Below are 19,482 nucleotides of genomic sequence, written 5' to 3'. Positions count from 1 at the left end.
ACGGGAGAGGGTTCCTTCCGCGCAGGCGTCCAGACTGGGGGGCGGGGCCGGGCGACGCCGCGGTGCGCAGGCGCAGCCGTCGGTGGGTCGGGGTTCGGCCGCTTGAGAGGTGAGTCGGGGGTTTGGCGCTGAGCGGACTGGCTTCGGGTTCGCGGCTAGGGGCTTCCGGAGCTACAGGACCCTTAAGGGGAGGTCGGTCTGGAGTTGGAGTCACCGCGCGATCGGCGTGGTGCTGTGAATGGGCAGTACAGAGGGGAAACTGAGGCCGGGCGTCGTGGGACTCGCCCTCACCGGCCCTGGCTTCCCTCCCCTGGACCCCGGGCATGGTAATGCTGGTTCGCAGGTCCGTGGGTGGAAAGTGGGAAGTAAAAGCGCCCCGCACGTAGTAATCGCTCGCTAGGTGTCCGCTGCTGTACGGAAAAACGGTCCCTTTAAATCGGGCGGGGCGGGGGGCCTCTTTGCTCTCTCAGCGCCGCTGCTCTCCAGGTGGATAACGTTGGACAGCCTCTTGATTTCTCAGAGCCTCAGTTTTCTCCTCTGTGAAACGGGCATTGTCACAGCCCCTGCCTCACGGGCGGGGGGCTTGGGGAGGATTCAAGCCACAGGGCCCAGTGCAAAATGAGAGCTCAAAGGAGCCAACAGTTTCTCTTATTTTACACTTAGGGTCTTCTGCATATTGTGCTAGAAGTTGGAGAAATCTGGGCTTGAGGAACCCGCTGCACCACCTTTCTCCCAGGCTGTGTAAGCTTGGGCAAGTCGCTTCCCCTCTTTGAGCAGCACGTCTCTTATAGGGGCTGTAGAAGTATACGTCTCCTAGGGTCTATGTGAGAACATTCTTTAATCAAGTTCCTAGTACTTGCTCACTAGAGAATGACTGGTTTTGTTATTGGGTGTCAGAACATGGGTGTGCAAAGTGTGTCCCTGAGTGATGTTCCTGTTTATTTCTATCCCTGATTATTTGTTTAGTCTGTTTTTCCTCTCCCTAGACCAGTGATTTTGTACACCCCCCTGGGGGGGGGGCACTGGGAGATGGGGACATTTGTGGTTGTCACAACTGGAGTGCTCTTGGCATCAAGTGGTTGTGGGGCCAGGGATGCTCCTCAATCCCCCCTCCCCCCAGTGCCTAGGATGGTTCCCCAGAGAAAGATCGGCCCCAAATGTCAGCAGTTAAACCCTTCCCTAGACCAGTGAGTGATTCTTTACCACTGAGACCTCTGCATTGGTGGGGGGAGTGAACCCGAAGAAATCATGTGCAAGGTTTTGTGTGTTGCACCCATTTTTGTAGGGAGCAGGAAAGGTACTTTGGAGTTAAACTCTCAAGTCGGACTAGCTGGGTTCAAAACTGATTTGTGTCTTCTTGGCTTGATGACCTTGAGTGGTGATGCCCTTATCTTTCTAAGCCTCAATTTTTCCTTCTATAGAATGGGGATTAGGTGAAACAACTCAGGATCTCAGCAAACTAATGAGGGAGCCAAATCCAGCTGAGGTCTGTTTTTGTAAATAAAGTTTTGTGGAAACAGCCACGCCCAATGGCATACACATTATGTGGCTGCTTTTGCACTATAATAGCAGTGTTGAGTCGTTGCCACAGGGATCCTGTGGCCTGTGAAGCTGAAGAAATTCTGGCCTTTTTCAGAAAATGTTTGCTGACCACTGAAATAAGCCATTATATATACAGCACTTAGCTCAGGGCCCAGAAAGTCCTTGGCATTCCAAGGATTGCACCTGAGGTTTATAATTCAATCTTGACCTGGAAGGCTGTGTGACTCTAAATGAGGTTAATCTCTGCCCCAGGTCTAGAGCTGTAGTCTTACTTGATCTTATGTTTTTTTCACCACGACCCTACTCGGGCCAAGGTGGGAAATACTCAGTGAGGGTTGAAGGAATAAAGGAGGTTATAGGCAGGTAGGCAAGACCAAAGGTCTTCTGATGAGGAAACTGAGACCCAAAGAGAATAGCCTCCCCAAGGAACCTGGTGGTGCTGCTCTGAATTTGACAGTGACCTCACATTTTCCTGAGTCCGTATGGATCATGTGCCTCCAAGAGCTGGGGTTAAAAGGAAGATGATCTGTCCAGTGGCTCACAGTCTGCTGGCTGACGACAGGCCAGGAAAGAGCCTGTAGGAGATGCTATACCAGAGGTGGGAATAGAGCTTGGGCTTTGCTGGGAAAAGAAGGTGTCCAGCTCTGTCTGAGGAGGTGACCTTGCAGCTTGGTGTCAAAGGGAGAATAAGAGTTTCCCTGGTGGATCAGAGGAAAGGTGAATAGTGGATCTGAGTGGAGCACAGAGGGTTTGGAGCCCAGCAGGTGACACGCCGGTGCTTAGGTGCTAGACGCACACACTTGTTATGTTTCAGGGAGCTTTCGAGGGTTTGTAAGTGTGCAGGACAACCTGGTGGCATTTTAGAAGAAAACAGGGCTGTGCTTTGGGGGGTGAACCCCAGTTCTAGCTTTGGGGCAGCCTTTCTTGGGTACCTACAGTGTCCTAGGGTGGGTGGGAGGAGCACCCACAGAAGAGATGGGCCATCCTTCAAAAAGTGGATACTTCTTCCTAGGGTATGCGGGGTAGGTCACTCATTTTAGTAAAGTATATCATTTTTTCCTTTTATTGGTCAGTCTTGGGCAGGGAAATAAAAGGAATAGAAGTTTTTTGTTTTTTAATGATAAAATGAAAAAGTGGATTGAGAGCTAGAAGGGATTCTGAAGGTGCCAAAAAGGAACTGTCTCTGGGACCCCTTTCCACACCCTGGGGCAGCACCTGCCCACCCTCACCAGGCTTATTCCCGTACCATATGCCCTGGTGATGCTTTCTGGGAGCTCACACAGGCCATACTGTTAAGAGAGAGTAGGCCTTTGAGAATGTTGTCCAGCAGCCAAAGACCTACAAGTTGTGATTGTTCCAAAGACGCAGAGTGCCTAGTAGCCATCAAGCAAAAGTGCTGTCCCTGTGTCAGGCTGGGTCCTGCTCTGTGAGGAGCAGAAGTTTGTTCATCTTAAAGCTTTGTGTTTAAGTCAGATGCTCACACTGTTTCCTGTCCTCCCTGTTCAGTGAGGTGAGAGGAGAAGCAGCAGTTTTTAGGGACCACCTGTGTCAAACACTGTGCCCAGTCTTCTGCTGTGGACCTACAATCCCTTTTCTGCACTTCCGAAACCCAGATACCCAGCACACGGAAGATTTCCCAAAGTTAGTAGCAAAATCATTTGGTCAGAAAGTTTAACTTGTGCTGACCTAGAGTCTTTTCTTTTTTCCACTAGTGTCTAGCAATGATTTTGAGCTGGGAGTGGTTTGGCCATGTCTGGGGACATCTGTGGTTGTCACTGCTTGGGAGGTGCTCGTGGAATCAAGTTAGTGGGGGCAAAGGATGCTGCCCAACCCCCCACAGTACCCAGGACAACCCCACAAAGAGAATGAACTAGCCCCCATGTCAGCAGTGCTGAAGGGGAGAAACCCTGCGCTAATTATTTGGGAAAATAGTGAATTTCATTCCTGCTCACTCTAGACACCAGTATAAATCCCCGATGGTCAGACAGTGTAAACCAGGATGACCCCAGCATCTGTGTGTCACCTCCTCTCTCCTCTCTCTCAGGCTGTGCATTTAAATGTGTGCAGCCTTGCCCTGCCTGGTTTGGCTCAGTGGTTAGAGCATCGGCCTGCAGACTGAAGGGTCCTGGGTTCGATTCCAATTGAGGGCACATACTTCGGTTGCAGGCTTGGTCCCGCTCAGGGTGTGAGTGGGAGGCAACCAATTGATGTGTCTCTCTTACATCTATGTTTCTCTTTCTCTCTCCCTTCCACTCTCTTTGAAAAGCAATGGAAAAAATATCCTTGTGTGTGGATTAATAAATAAATAAATGTGTGCAGCCTCCTAGGACCTCAGTAGTCAAATGGTTATGGAACACAGTCTCCTGAGATCAGTGGAATCCCCTGACCCAGGGGGTCTTGCCTGGGATAATCCTGCCCCCACCCCCAGCTCCAAGGGAACTTTAGATGGATTCCAGGGATGCTATTAAACATCCTATAGTGCACTGGAAAGTTCCTCACACAGAAAATGTTCCATATGTCAATAGTGCCTGGGCGGAGAAACCCTGCATTAGGGCACTGAATTCTCAACAGCTTGTGAAAATACCTGTTACCTCATTTTGTAGAAGAGGAAACTGAGGGCATCAACTGGGACTCTTTCAGATGTGACACAGGGACAGGGAAGGCAACATGCAGCTGGCCTTAGGGAGAAATGGCTTTACCTAAGACATTGTGACTCCAGATCTTATCCTCCAGGGAAAAGAGATGTCCTGTCTAGCCCATCATCCAGACACTGGCCCAGGGCATGCTCCAGGGGCCCTGACTTGTTGACACTCTGGTGTATGGGAGGAAATCACATCAATAGACCAGGAGAAGCCTCTCAGAGGTAGGCAGCGGGAGTTGCCTTAAATTAGTTCAGTGGGGGCAGGAGGTGGGGAACAGGGACCTGGGATCTCAGAGGTTTATATTCTGAGAGGAGGACCTTTGAAACAGAGTTTTTTAATTATAGTAAAATAGACATAAAATTTACCATTTTAACTATTTTTTTGTTCATTTTGTTGTTAATCCTCACCAAAGGATATTTTTTTCCATTGATTTCTAGAGAGAGTGGAAGGGAGAGATGGAGGGTGGAGGAGAGAGAGAGAGAAAAACATCGATGTGAAAGAGACACATTGAATCGTTGCCTTCCTTCACATGCCCCCACTGGGGCTGGGATCAAACCTGCAACCCAGGTACACGCCCTTGACCGGGAATAGAACCTGTGATCCTTCGGTGCACTGGCCAATGCTCTAACCTCTGAGCCACACCAGGCAGGCCTTTTTTTTTTTTTCCAATCCTCATTTTTTTTCCAAAATGGAGGATATTTTTTCCATTGCTTTTCAGAGAGAGTGGAAGGGAGGCAGGGAGGGAGGAGCAGGGAGAACATCCATGTGAGAGATACATTGACTGGTTGCCTACCTGCACGCACCCCAACCACACACCGCAACCGGGGGCAGGGAGTGAACCTGGGGCCCTTTGGTGCACAGACCGAGGCTCTAACTACTGAGCACACCGGCCAGGTTTTAAGTAACAATTCAGTGGTAGTTAAGCACATTCACGTTGTGCAACCATCCCCACCATCTATCTCCAGAACTCTCTCATCTTCCCAAACTGAAATTCTGTCCCCATTCAACACTAACTCCCTTCCTCCAGCTCATCACCCACCATTTACTTTGTCTCTGATTTGCAATTGATTTTAGAGAAAGAGATACACTGACTTGGTTGTTCCACTTATTTATGCATTCATTGGTTGATTCTTGTATGTGCCCTGACTGGGGATTGAACCCGTAACCTTAGCATATCGGGACAATGCTCTAACTAACGGAGCTATCCAGCCAGGGCCTGTCTCTGTGAATTTGAATCCTCTAAAGAGCTCGTATGAGTGGAATCACACAGTATTTGTTCTTCTGTCTGGCTTATGTCGCTGAGCATTATGTCCAGAAGGCTCATCCATGTTGTAACAGGTGTCAGAACTTCCTTTTTAAAGTTGAATAATATTCCATGGTGTGGATGGACCACATTGTGTTGATCCACATTCATCCATCAATGGACATTGGAGCCTGTCCACCTTTCAGCTACTGTGAGTCATGCTGCTACCTGTCAAGAATATGTGTAAAACAAACATTTTTTATGTTCTTGACAGCATGTCTGTCTCCTAGGGTTTGGAGGCTGGCAGATGGCCAGTTTGCTCTCAGGACCCTCCAGCTGGGGAGCATGAGTCACTTTTTGGGACCTCACTGTCTTCAAAACAAGCAGGTTGTGGTTGATCTTCATGGGCCCCTGTGTATTGTCCCCAAGATCCTCTGAATCTGGGACTGGCCATTTGTCCCCCAGGCTCCGGCACACCCTGATCGCAGACCTGGTTCCAGGGATGCTTTTGGGCCAAAGGCACTTGCTTGGTAAAAGCTCATTGTGTCCAGAAATAGAGGGGGAAACTCACAACCATCCCCCGAGAGCTTTCCAGGGATGTCTGTAACTCCTGTCCAACTGTACAGAACATAGCTATTTGAAGTTCGTCTCCATTTTAGAAACTGAAACATAATTCACATACCATAAAAACCAGTAGATTTTAGTATATTCACAGAGTTGTACAACTATCACCATGAGTTCCAGAGCATTCCATCACCATTGAAAGCAGCCAAATCCCCATTAGCAGCCACTCCACAGTCCCCCTGACAACCATAAACTCACTTCCTTTCTCTGGATTTGCCTGTTTGGGGCATTTCACGTAAATGGAATCACACACAGTATGGCCTTTTGTGTATGACTCCTCTCTTTTAAGAAGTTGTTGTTGATGGATGTGGTTTTCCATGAACCAGAGTCAGAGAGCTTGGAACATGGCCAGCATCACACGCCTTGACTGCCCTTGCACCACAACTTTTAGGCGCCAAATGCTAGCATCAGCTCAGTTTGCTGTCAGCCAGCTTGTAAAGCCTGGAGGTTAATGACTCACTCTTCTGATCTCTGGCCAGTAATGGGTTAATAATGTGGTCAGGAGGCCCACTCCTTGATTTCTTGAGGGCACAGGCTGTTTACCCCACTGGAGATGTTTCAGGGGGACCAAGATGCTTCACACCATGACTCCCAGCCATGCTGAGTGGATATGAGGGGCTTTGGGCAGCATGTAGGTCTCCATCTGCTCCTGTATCCTCTCTAACTGGGAGCAACGATGCACCTCAAAGGTTGCTGTATGGCGGAAGTGAGGTGTTCTGTGTAAAGTGCCAGACAAATCACAGGAGCTCAGGTAGCAGGCTCCTCACACATTTCTATTCTAACCTCGGCACTAGGGACATCAGGGCCTGGTTCCTGTCTGTGGTGGGCCATCCTGGGCACTGGGGGGGGGTTGAGCAGCATCCCTGGCCCCACCCACTCAGTGCCAGGAGCACCCCCAGTTGTGACAACCACAAATCTCTCTAGACTCAGCCCAGGCAGTACAGCACATTGCAGAGGAACCCAGGAGGGCCTTTCAGTCTGCTCGGGCCAATCCATGATGCCTGTGTCATCCCTTGTGTGCCTTGGAAACTTGGGTTTCACAGACCTGCAGGGCTCCAGCCCATGTTAGGCAGCCCTCTTGAGTCCTCGGGGAGCCCCAGCCTGCTCCCATCCAGCCAGTGAAAGGGTGAGGACCACTAGGCCCAGGGCTTTGTTGCTCTCCTGTGAAAGCAAGGAGGAGGAACTTCGAGGGGTGCTCTAAGTACCCACATGCACAAGAGCAGGAGCTCTGAGCCTCCTTGCTTCAGTGTCTCATCTGTGAAACGGGATTGTTAACTTTTTACCTCACAGATAAAAGTGGCCATTGTGCTTGGGTGGGGGACACATCTTCTGCAGAGTCCTGCCTAGAGCAGGACCTGTGAGTGTGTGGAAGAGTGCCTACCTAAACAGCCCGGTCCTCATGCTTTTGCCTGGGGTCTACAGATCCTGAAAACCCCTGGACATCATTTCTTCCCGTCTCAAGATGGATAACAAGAAGCGCCTGGCCTATGCCATCATCCGCTTCCTACATGACCAGCTGCGGCACGGGGGGCTCTCATCTGATGCCCAGGAGAGTTTGGAAGGTACACCTCCTTCGGCCCTGGGAATGGAGTCCCCTGTCCCCACCACCTTCTCCCGCTCCTGCTCCTCTTCTTTCCCTCTTCCCCTTCCTTCATCGATGCCAAGAACCACTACAGGGTAGGTATGATAGGCCAGCATATTTGCCCAGCCGTGGACACTGGTCATGTCCTTGTGTCACAGGCAAGGCCACCGAGCCCTAAGCAGGCACAGAACTGAGCTCTCCAGCCTCCTAGCCCAGTGCCCTTCCCTCACCACAGGGGCCACCCCTCTATTGCAGAGTGTCCCTGGCATCTGGACCCCCATGTCACATTCCAGGCTGGGCTCAGCTCCAAGCCTCCCAGCCAGATGGCCCCAGCATAGTGACCTCACAGAGAGCCCTGATGTCACCCACCTGAACCCCACTGGGCAAGGACAGCATCTTCCCCCACACTTCCTTGCTGTTAGGGCTCAAGGGCATATCTACCCATCCTGAGTTTCCCACAGCTCTGAGCTAACCAGGAAGACTCCAAACCAGGGCTCAAGGGGCACACATTGCATTGTGCTCCGGGGTCTCTACCAACCCTCCTGAAGAAAACTAGGCACGAGCCCTGCCTCCTGAGCCCCAATTGTAAACTTGGGTACATTCAGAAGAAAATACCTTTGTGTTCCTTGTAGTTGCAATCCAGTGCCTGGAGACCGCTTTTGGGGTGACAGTGGAAGACAGTGACCTTGCACTCTCTCAGACTCTTCCAGAAATATTTGAAGCTGCCGCAAGCAAGGTAAGCTTTGGGGCTGCCCCCATCACAGCCCAAAACAGTGAGAGCAGCATGGGTAGATAACAGCTCTAAAGCACGTCCCTCCTGGGTGAGGGAAGTAGGGCACCAGCATTGCGGGCACTGGGCCTGAGTTCCTCTCTCTCAGACCTCAGAGGCCCCTGATGGGGGAGGGAGGCTCAAGGTGCTGGGTTTGGAGGAGGAAGAGGACAGTAGGACTGCCATCTTTGCTTTGGGGCCAGGAGATGCCACAGAACCTGAGGAGCCCCGAGCGAACTCCACCTTCAGAGGAGGACTCAGCCGAGGCAGAGCGCCTCAAAACCGAAGGTGAGAGAAGGGTTCTCCATCCCCCTTGGGCACCTTGCCCACCTGGACTCCAGGGGCTGCAAGAGGGTGAGGTAGGTTGGTCCCTGGCTTTGAAGCCAAGGGAGGGTTGCTCTTGAGCAATAGACAGCAAACCAGCCTTTGGAGATAGGGTGGAGATGGCTTTTAAGAACACAGATGTATGTGGAGAAATTGTAGTTTCACACATAACAGGTGAGAATGTAAGTGGTGCAGCTGCTATGGAAATAGTCTGACAGCTTCCCAAATAGTTAAGCATAGAGTGATCACATGACCCAGCAAATACACACGTCCACAAAGATGCTTGTACACAAATGCTCATAGGAGCACAATTCATAGTAACCAAGAAGTGTAAACCACCCAGATGTCAGTCTGCTGGGGAACAGATACATACAAGGTGGCCTATCCACGCACTGGAATGTTACTCAGCCATGAAAAGTAGTGAGGCACTGACCGTGCTACAACATGGATGGACCTTGAACACATGAAGCTCAGTGAGAGAAGCCAGACACAAAAGGCCACACAGTGTGTGAGTCTATTTATATGAAATGTCCAGAACAGGTAAATCCACAGACAGAGGAAGTGGGTTCATGGTTATCAGGCTAGGAGGGGTGAATTGACTACTGATGAGGACAGAGTTACTTTTTGGGGTGATGGATGTTCTGAAATTAGATGGAGGTTCTGGTTGCACAACTCTGAATATACTAAGAAAACACTTAATTGTACACTTTTAAAGGGTGAATTTCGTGGTATGTGGATTACATCTCATTGAAACTGGGCTCTATTTCTAAAAGAAGATGCAGAAGTGACAGTATTTGAGACTTACGTGCCCAAGCACCACAACCAAAGCAGTAACAGCTACCATCACCAAGTGCTGGCTCAGGCCAGCCCTTGCAAGATATTCAATGCAATCCACACCCCCAAGCCTACGCCTGAGTGTTTGTATCCTGCCCCCTGAAATCTCAGGCCTTCAGTTAGGAGCTGAGAGAGCTGAGAATGACACCTCAGACCCCTTAGGTCTCTTGTGAACAGCCAGTGTACATTTTTTTTCTTTCTCTCTAGGAAATGAGCAGATGAAAGTTGAGAACTTTGAGGCTGCCGTGCACTTCTACGGGAAAGCTATCGAGCTCAATCCCGCAAACGCTGTCTATTTCTGTAACAGGTACCTGCCAGGCCTGCTCAGGGGCCAGGTCAGCCAATCTCACTTCCTGGTGAATTGGACAGGCTATTGTACTATAGGTTACTGATTGCCCCACCACAATCCCAAATAACCATAGTGTTAGGCAGTCAGCGAGCTGTCCATCAGTTGATGGTGATGTTAAAATTAGGTGTTACCATTCTCTACTCAGATGTGGAGTGAAGAAAATAACCCAAAATTTGGATAACGTCATGCATATGCTCACGGCAGCATTGACAATAGTGAGGAACTGCATCTGGCCTGTACTTTTTCTTTTTCCTTGTTTTTATTTTTATTTATTTTAATATATATATTGATTTCAGAGAGAGGAAGGGAGAGGGAGAGAGAGAGATAGAAACATCAATGATGAGAGTCATTTACCAGCTGCCTCCTGCATGCCCCTTACTGGGAATCGAGCCTGCAACCTGGGCATGTACCCTGACCGGGAATCAAACTGCAATCTCCTGAATCATGGGGTCAGTCCTCAACCCCTGAGCCACACTGACTGGTTGGCCTGTGCTTTCAAAGGAAAAGTCAAATTAGCTGTCACATAGCTTCACTCTACAGAACATTGTGCTAATGAGAGGGACTGAGTGGAAAGCAGGAGGTAGCGTCGCACAATCAGTGTAGAAGCCATGGAAACACATAGTGTATAGAAGATACCAGAAGCATGCATGCCAAGGGTTGTCCACATCATCTCAGGGTAGAAGTGCCTTTGTTTTGATTTCTTTTTTTTTTTAAATTTTTTTGGGGGGGAGGTAATTCTAGATATACAGAAAAGTTGCAGAGGGCATGCAGACTTATTTGGCAACATAAGATGGGCATGAGCTCCCCCCAAAAGAAAGAGCCTGCACCGCAGAGCCCTGTGACTGTGGGTTCAGAACCAGGTCCTTTCACTGCCTGTCTGTTGTGCAGCATGGGGCCACACCCCTCTGCCTCCCTCGGCCTTAGTTTCCCCTGGCAAGTGGGGCATCACCCTTTCCACAGCCCCCCAGCACAGGTGCCTAGCAGATGGATGTCCATGTCAAAGCCCGCACACCCCTTTGCAACCCCATATCCACCTTACCTTACAGATGGGGAAACCAAGGCCCATCCCCAAATGGCTCATCCTAGGTGGCCAACAAGGTACATAATTCTGAATGCCCTGCTTTATTTCCTCAGAGCCGCAGCCTACAGCAAACTGGGGAATTACGCAGGGGCCGTGCAGGACTGTGAGCGGGCCATCTGCATAGACCCGTCCTACAGCAAAGCATATGGGAGGATGGGGTGAGTGCCTGGGTAGGTGCCCCTTGTGAGGCCGGGAGGATCCAACCCATCTCTCTGTCTGGGCCTGAACTGCCCCTCCCCCTGCATCCACCACATTCCTCCTCTGATTGTGTGGAGGGTATTCCATTCTAATAACCTACTCTCCAACTCCAGCTGTGGGTCCAGCCATTCAATTCAGTCCTGACTTCACCTACTGATCAGATCCCACCAGTTCAGGGATCAGCTCCATAAGACCACCCCCACTCAGACACCAATCACAAGTCCAAGTTGTCACCTGGGTTTCTGACTCACCAGCTATAATATGGGTTGCCCATTACCCCCTTCTCAGGATTAATAATCCCCTGGAATGACACAGAATTCAGGAAAACACTTTACCTACATTTACCAGTTTGTTAGGATTCAGATGGAACAGCTAGATAGAGGCACACGGTAAAATCCAGCATGGTCCTGGATTTTGGGTGCCAGAGCCTCTGTCACTGTGGAGTTGGGGGTATACTACCTCCTGGAACCTGGATGTGGTCACCCTCTTTAGGTGTGATCAGAAGGGGCTCCTTATGAATAATACACACCTATGACTCTGGGAATTTCAGGGATTTTAGGAACTCTGCCAGGAGCAGGGTCAAGGACCTACCATATAAATTTCTTTATCTGACCATCCCTGTCCCCTTGGTACTCCATCCTTTGGGCCGTGAAAGCCCTTGGTATTGGGCACCACCACTAGGACACTCACACCTGTGCATTTGAGTTGTCCCATGTTCATCCTCTTAGCCCTTCCTCTGACCCCCTCGTGTGTCCTCCACTGGAGCCCAGACTGGCCAAGGAATGATGACATAAACATGGAGATAGTTTGAGGTGTGGGGGCCAAGGGAGGAGCTAGAAGCTCCCAGGGCCTCTCCCCTTCATCCCCAGCATCTCTCCCCCCAGGCTGGCGCTCTCCAGTTTGAACAAGCACACGGAGGCTGTGGCCTACTATAAGAAGGCCCTGGAGCTGGACCCTGACAACGAAACATATAAGTCCAACCTCAAGATAGCGGAACTGAAGCTGAGAGAGGCACCCAGTCCTGTGAGTTCCCCCAGGAACAAGAGGTGTGATTCTGTCAGGGAGGCAGAGCACAGGGCAGGCCAGGCTTGACCTGTGTGCAAAGAATGTACTGTTAGGGGACCTGGCATTTGTTTAAGCAGGTATGAGATATACATACAGAAATGCCTGTTAGGAAGGAAGATGTTTTTATTTTCACAGATCCCCAGAAACAGGAGGGTACAAGCTGCAGGGTTGCATGGGGAAGCACCAGGGTCAATCATGAGGCAACGAGAGGGGCGAAATGTGGACCAGAGCCTTTGTTATGATTTCATGGGAAGAAAAGGGTGATGTGGGGGAAGCAGGCTTGCGATTTACTAGTTTGAATAATTCCAGGGAACTCTGGGCTAGGGGCTGGCCCCAACTGTCTGGCACCTGGCTCTGGGGTGACTGTGGCAGGAGGATAGTTGCCCGAGTGTGAGAATCCCATAGAGGAGAGGGTAGGAGTGGACACTGGGCTGACTGACTTGCATTTGAAAGGTGCATTCCTAGGTGAGTTGTGGACTGTGTCTAGGAATTGGTCACCTTGGGGACGGCCTGTTCCTCTAGGGTCTGCCAGGCCCCAGGTGTCAGAGCATCAGAAAGTGAAAGATGTGGTCAACACAGTGAGTGCTTTTCCCAGTGATGGACACCGGGGCTCCTGCTTTTTTACAAAGTACCCCTAGCCATATGGCCTAGCTGCTCAGGCTGAGAGCGCATTTATTTGAGTTTAACCTCTTAGAACTTCAGTTGGGCCCCACATGGGGTCTTATCTCTCAGTTCCTGAGACCAGTATCATGGCCCTGTGTCCTAATGCCACTAACCAGTGCTTTCCTCATCCCCGCAGACAGGAGGTGTCGGCAGCTTTGACATCGCGGGCCTGCTGAACAACCCCAGCTTCATGAGCATGGTAACTGCCCTCATCTCCCTCCCAGCAGCATCCTTGCCCACCACCTGGGCCTGCCACATCACTGCCTGCCATAGACCAGGGCCACTGATGTGGCACTGTGGGCACTGGGGCTGGGACCACCCTGGGGTGGGGGCCTGCCTGGGCGCTGTGGGATTTTGAGCAGTATCCCTGGCCCTACCTACTCCATGCCAGGAGTACCCCCAGTTATGACAGCCAAAGATGTTTCAGTTATTATGTGTCCCCTGTGGACAGCATGGCCCCAAGTGAGACCCCCAGTATTGAGCACAAAGGACAAATCATCCTACCTCTCCTGGCTGAATAACCTGGGAAAGCTACCTCCCCTCTGCCCCAGCCTGGTGTTCTCACAGGGAGACAGTGATAGTGATATGGCCATGCCTGCAGATGCAAATGGGACACCAGAGCACTAGGTGCCTCCAACATGAAGTGCCACTAAAGACTTAAGTCTGGAGGCACTTCTGTCCCTTGAGAGCAGGCTCCTAGCTGTGACCTGTAGGCTGATCCCTACATACACGTGTCCATTTCTGGGTAATCTTGCTCAACCTGAGGCCGCACTGCTGACCTACAGAGCCTAAGGGTGGAGGGTCTCAAACTGTCAAGAACAGGAAAATCTGGAACCCACTGGCAGAGAGAGATCCTCAGTACATCAAGGAGCATCTCACCTCCTAAATCGGCAGAGGTTGCACTTTCGTCATAAGCCTACACCGCAGCCAAAGCTGGGGTCTCTGCTGATGGACAGGGATGAGTGGGTACCAGCTCTCCAAAGGGCACCCTGGCTTGAGGACTCAGCCTTGTAATAGTCACTCCTTTTGACCCCGCCTACCCAGCCACCGCTGGTTTGTGTACTTTTACTGGCACAGCTCCGCTTGTGCGGCTTTTGGCAAATCTGATTGGTTGAGGCAGAGACTGGCCCCAAAGACAACAGTACTTAACCTATGGCTCTTTACAGAAAGTTAGGCAGCCCGTGAGCAATGGTCTGGCAGGCAGCTCTTCAGTTCCTACCCTTCACTCCCTGACCTGGGTTCTAAGGAAATGTCCTCAGTGGAGAAGTGAAGGCACGAAAGTGCCCAGTGCAGTGTTCTTTACTGATAGAGCAAAACTGGGGACTGCCTGGCTCTCCTAATATCTTCAGTGACCCAAAAAAAGAGATCTAAAATACATCCATCCAGTGAAACCTAAGGTGCCAGTGAAGAAATGTTAGGTGTCCTGGAGTCTCCTGAAATAAAGGTCCCAGACAGGATCAAAGTGGTAAAACTGGTGAAACGTGAGTCTCAGCGCATGGAGGAAGAAACGGTGTAGGGAAGGGGTGGTGAGAGCAAGCACCTGGGGTGACATACTTGCTATGCTGGGGCAAGAGAGCCCAAGGTGCTTGAGAGGGAATGTTCTCAATCAGAACTTGTTGGTAGCTGTCCTCTGATGATCGGTTCTTTTCTTCAGGCATCAAACCTGATGAACAACCCCCAGGTTCAGCAGCTGTAAGTGACAGCCCTTCTCCCCTGGGTCTTGTGCTTAAATCTGTTTCTGTTGTGGTAAAACACATAAGATTTATTGTTCTAACCATTTAATTTACAACTCAGTGGCATTAAGTGCATTTACAGTGTCATGCAGCTATCAAATCCATCTAGTTCCAGAATATTCCACCACCTCAAAAAGAAGCCCCATCGTCATTGTAGTCACTCCCCCCCCTCCAGCCCCTGGCAACAACTAACCCACATCCTATTTGTGACTTTAGTCTGTTCTGAACAATTCACTTAAATGAAATCACACACCGTAGGACCTGTTGTGTCACAGACATTTCTCAGTGTCACTTGGGGGCTAGAATTGCCCAGTTGAGAATCAATGTCATTAGAACAAAAAGCTGTTCCTGGGAAAGCTGATGGAATTCACAGGGGCTACCATCAGGGAGAAGGGTGGGCCAAGGGTGGGTTTCAGTCAGGGGATCTGCCAGATGGTGACAGAGAACATCTCTTGCTAGCAGAAGCTAAGGGCTGAGTGGAGCCACTGTGGGACTGGGTGGGCTGGGCCATCCTGTGCGAGTCATAGGCTCTCTTCTTGCAGCATGTCTGGGATGATTTCCGGCAGCCACAACCCCCTGGGGACTCCTGGCACCAGCCCCTCACAGAATGACCTGGCCAGTCTCATCCAGGCGTGAGTAGACCTGCATAATGGGGACACAGTGGGCAGGCAGGGGCACTCCACATGGGAAAATGGAAGTGTCAGCACTGCCCAGCTAGTAGCCACACTGCCCTTGGGGGTCACACATGGGGACTCATGATGAATGCCCGGGGGGCATTTCCATATGATCCTCCAAGGAGCAGGCCAGTATCCTGGCTGGACTGAGCCTCGCATTTCTCTCACAGGGGCCAGCAGTTTGCTCAGCAGATGCAACAGCAGAACCCAGAGCTGATTGAGCAGCTTCGAAGTCAGATCAGAAGTCGAACACCCAGTGCCAGCAACGATGACCAGCAGGAATGACCGCCCACGTGAGTCCCCTCAGGCTGAAGGGTGGTGAGGGGGTGCAGGCCCCCTTCCAGGTGTTTCCACCAAATTTTTTTCCTCCCCCTCCCAACTCCCACCGAGAGACTTGGGCTGAAATCCCAAAGCTCCTGGAAGGGCTGGTGCCTGAGTGTCTACAGGTGATGAGTGTGCAGAAAAGTGTTGGCAGAGTGCTTTTTTGTGCACCCACAGAAAGTGTCCTGGTGGCCCCAATGGATGTGAGATGAGGTCGCCTGGGCAGGGGAAGGACAGACCTATATCTGCCTCTCCTTCACATGATTTTGGGGTATTGTGTTATTTTGTTTTGCTATGAGCAAATGTTACATGAACAATTGCTTAAAAATACACTTGGAGGGTCCCTGGAGGCCTTGGCTGGCTTGTTTAGCTGTCCCCCAAGCCCCTGACCTCCACCCTGTCTATCTCCAGGGATTCTGCTCCCTGGATACAGGTCACAGGCGGCTTTCCTTCCCAAGACATTCACATCCTGCTGTGTGGTGTCACCTCTTTATTTTGTTATCATCAACCTCACATTTTTCTTTTAACCATGATTTTTTATAGAAAAATGTAAAGAAAAAAACACAGAAAAGCAAAATAACTTTAATCTTTCCATGCAGAGCAACTAGTGTTAATATTTGGGGTACTTTTTCTTTTTTTCTCTTTTTTTTTTTTTTGCCTTAAATTTAAGAAATTTAAGAAAAAACATAGCTCAGGTCAGTTTTGTAATTGTTATTTGTTGGAACTTTATCCCCAAACTACCTTCACTGACATTTTCACGTCTGGGCCCCAGAACCACCTGTGATGATGGCCATGCTGTTTCTGTGCTTACACAGCAGCCACAAGCCACACAGAGGTGCACTGAATTTAGATTTCATCAGCTTCAGTAGTGCCATCTCGAATCTGGGCACCTGCCTGACTGACCACCTATGTGTCTTTTCCTTCCAGCCATTCCAGTGCCATCGGGTTCTTCCCGGCTTACTGGAGCCTCCACACATTCTGCCATTTTCTCCCATCGGATTGCCAGAGAGGGAAGAAGAAAAAGAAATTGGACCTGCATGAGACGGATTTTTATGCTTTTTATTTTTTCCCTTCACCCTCACCTCCCGTTTTGTACTCCCTCATGGCTCCCAGACCCTTCTCAAAACAGAGCCAGCAAGCTGTGAATGCAGACCAGCACCGATCTCCAAAAACCCAGTCACTAAAGTATTTTCTAGAATATTCCGGAGTGGGGATGGTCCTCGGGGTGCTCTCCAAGAAGCTACCGGTTTTATGTCCAGCCACATCCGAAGCCTCTTTTTGAGTCAACCTTGGCTGCTCAGACGAGCTCACTGCCAGCCACGGTCTGGACACCAGTGTCCACCGGGCCCTCAGACCACAGGTTTTTGCATGAGGAACTTTAGTTGCAGATTCCTAAAGACATTTTCATTTCCCTGCGCCTATTGGGAGTGGGACTGTCTCGGTGTGCCTAGGGCAGCTTTGGGGACAATCGAACGTTTTGATAGATGTGCTTTTCACCCCTTTCGATCCTCCTTCCCCAGTACTCACACCTGACAGACCTCGAGGGGCGTGATCATTACCTTCAGGCCTGGTCCCCAAGCCATCCTTGCCTGCCTTTGTGTCTGGCCCATGGACTCCCAGCGGGCTCCCCTTCCTGTTCTGGGGCCCCTGGGGCCACCCTCCTCAGCCTGCAATTGTCGAGCAGGCAAGAGCTGCCTCCAGGGAGGGTAAACACACAAGCCAGAGCCAGGTAGCCTGCCTAAGATGCAAGGCCACCATGGACATCCCTGCGTCCCCTGCTTGGGCGGGGGATTTAGGGGCTATCTGTTGAGTCCCCCTGTGCTGACAGCAGTGTTGGAGTCTCCCTCGTGGTCTGCAAGATCGACCCGGTGCCGTGTGTAATAGGAAACTAGTAGGAAGAATGGCCACCACCAGCCACCTGCAGTGGTCACTTGGGTGGTAAGGTGGCCCTAACTCTTTAAGTGCTAGCCATGGTGACAAAATAACGTGTGGGGAATAAATAGACATCGTGACCTCTGCCCGTCTCTGCATTGACACCTCGGCGCCACCCCTGCCCCAAGTTTCCAGAACCCCCCAGCCTAGAGTTTCCACACCACCCAGGATACTGAATAACATCACTACCTGACACGACTAAGCTCTTCTTGTGCCAGGGGTCACAGATGGCTCCAGAAACAGCAAACCTCTGGGCTGTCCCATGTTCTTCCCTCACCTTTGACCACAGTCACACTCCCACACCCACTATGTAAATGGTGACCTTATGGGTTAAGCTAGACTCCTAGGTTCTGAGGGACAGAGCAGTAAGGTTATTGTGTGCATTGCTTTTCTAGTATGTTCTTAAAGCCCATAAATTCACCATTCTGTAACCCAAAGACCCTCCTGTAACTTCCAGGGGAGATACGTCTTAGGCAGGAAGGAGCCCAGTAAACTTCAGGCTTGGCTTGGCCCCAGTTCTAGGGTTCGTCCCCAAACCTTTGTGGATATAGAAAGCACTTCATAGTCATTACAAAAACTGCGTGGACTCTCAGTTCATTACATGGTGGGCACCATCATACCCATTTCACAGGTGAAGAAATGGAGCTTTGACTCCTGAGCTTACCCAGCCCTGAATGGCAAACCTGGTGCAGCGCAGCCCCCAATTGTGCTAGGAGTGGCTGGCTGAGGACCCCAACTTTGTGTGAGAGCTGCCTGCTCCAGCAACAGATGAAGAAATGAGATCTTCAGGCTCAGCGGTGGTCGGTCCTCCCACAAATCAGGAAAAAAATGACAAAATATGGACTGAGAGCCGCCCCAGGAAGCACTCAGCCTGGTACGGAGAGTGCATGGGGAGGGGCAAGAGTGAGGCCTGTGCCTGTCTTCACCAGGGATGATTCTGTCCCAGAATCACTATTGTCATGACTGGGGGTGCTCCTGGCATCAAGTGGGTGGAGGCCAGGGGTGCTGCTCAGAACCCTGCAGTGCCCAGGAGAGCCTCCCCCCCACAGAATCATCTGGCCCCAATGTCCATGGTGCTGAGGGGAGACCCTGCACTAGAACAATGCGTATCAATGTGTGACAACCCCTGGCCCAGGAACATCAGCAGCTGGGAACTTGGTAGAAATGCAAATTCTTGGCCTCCCACCTCCAGACCTACTGGATCAAAAATGAGGTGAGTCCCAGTCATCTGTGTTTTAACAAATATTCCTGATGATTCTGATGCCCACCAATGTTCGAGAACCATTGGTTGGGTCTGTGCATTCCGAATTTAGCCAGCTGCCTTTGGGTTCTGCATTTTGAACTATTAAAATAATGCCTTTATTGATTTCAGAGAGAGGAAGGGAGAGAGAGAGAAACATCAATGATGAGAGTTATTGATCGGCTGCCTCTTGCACACCCCCTACTGGAGATTGAGCCTGCAACCCGGGTATGTGCTCTGACCAGGAATCAAAACTCCATGCTCAAAGGCTGAGCTACGCCGGCCGAGTTGGGTTCTGCATTTTAAATGGGCAGCCCAGATGATTCTGACCTGCATATTTGGAGATCCCCACCCACTTTGAGAAACCATGGTGGGAACGTGAAAATGAGCTGTACATTCCAGAAGCATCTACATGTGTCTTAGGTCTTCCCAATCTCTGCTCCTTCCCTCCCCTCCTGTGTGCATTGCTGGGAGACCCTGCACAGCTGCTTCCAATTTACCCCAAACTTGGCCTAGCTGTTCAGGAAAGCCCCAGAAACTTTGTGGTTTGGAACCACTAGCTGAGAGCAGAAGAGGAAAAAACTATCAACACCTCATCCTGTAAGCCAGTGACTTGAGACGTGTGTCATGATAATTACTGCTCCATCCCACACAAGTTAGAAATAG

At 50.6% G+C, this 19,482-nt stretch overlaps 1 protein-coding gene across 2 annotated transcripts; it reads left to right on the top strand.

Moving 5' to 3' along the window:
- The first annotated feature begins 63 nt into the window (after positions 1-63).
- Positions 64-17,661, top strand: SGTA (small glutamine rich tetratricopeptide repeat co-chaperone alpha). Of its 2 annotated transcripts, none has more exons than XM_016209770.2 (12): positions 64-109; positions 7,474-7,613; positions 8,266-8,369; positions 8,606-8,690; positions 9,768-9,867; positions 11,044-11,148; positions 12,073-12,211; positions 13,053-13,115; positions 14,571-14,608; positions 15,192-15,281; positions 15,494-15,616; positions 16,572-17,661. In XM_016209770.2, the coding sequence occupies exons 2-11, from the start codon at positions 7,514-7,516 to the stop codon at positions 15,606-15,608; spliced, it is 939 nt and encodes a 312-aa protein (XP_016065256.1). In that variant the 5' UTR covers positions 64-109; positions 7,474-7,513; the 3' UTR covers positions 15,609-15,616; positions 16,572-17,661. The 2 variants fall into 2 exon arrangements, with proteins under 2 accessions (XP_016065256.1, XP_016065257.1); XM_016209771.2 differs by lacking the exon at positions 64-109 and adding an exon at positions 193-326.
- The last annotated feature ends 1,821 nt before the right edge of the window (positions 17,662-19,482 follow it).

This window comes from Miniopterus natalensis, chromosome 4 (genome assembly GCF_054644295.1).
Source record: "Miniopterus natalensis isolate mMinNat1 chromosome 4, mMinNat1.hap1, whole genome shotgun sequence".
Classification (NCBI taxonomy): domain Eukaryota; kingdom Metazoa; phylum Chordata; class Mammalia; order Chiroptera; family Miniopteridae; genus Miniopterus; species Miniopterus natalensis.
This window is presented reverse-complemented; position numbering and strand designations above follow the sequence as displayed.

What these genes read in the sequence shown, in the direction of transcription:
- SGTA (XM_016209770.2), top strand. Translation starts at nt 7,514, where the DNA reads ATGGATAACAAGAAGCGCCTGGCCTATGCCATCATCCGCTTCCTACAT. An exon ending in ACCCCAGCTTCATGAGCATG is followed by an intron (nt 13,116 to 14,570) that starts GTAACTGCCCTC and finishes TCTTTTCTTCAG; the next exon opens with GCATCAAACCTGATGAACAA. An exon ending in CTGGCCAGTCTCATCCAGGC is followed by an intron (nt 15,282 to 15,493) that starts GTGAGTAGACCT and finishes TTTCTCTCACAG; the next exon opens with GGGCCAGCAGTTTGCTCAGC.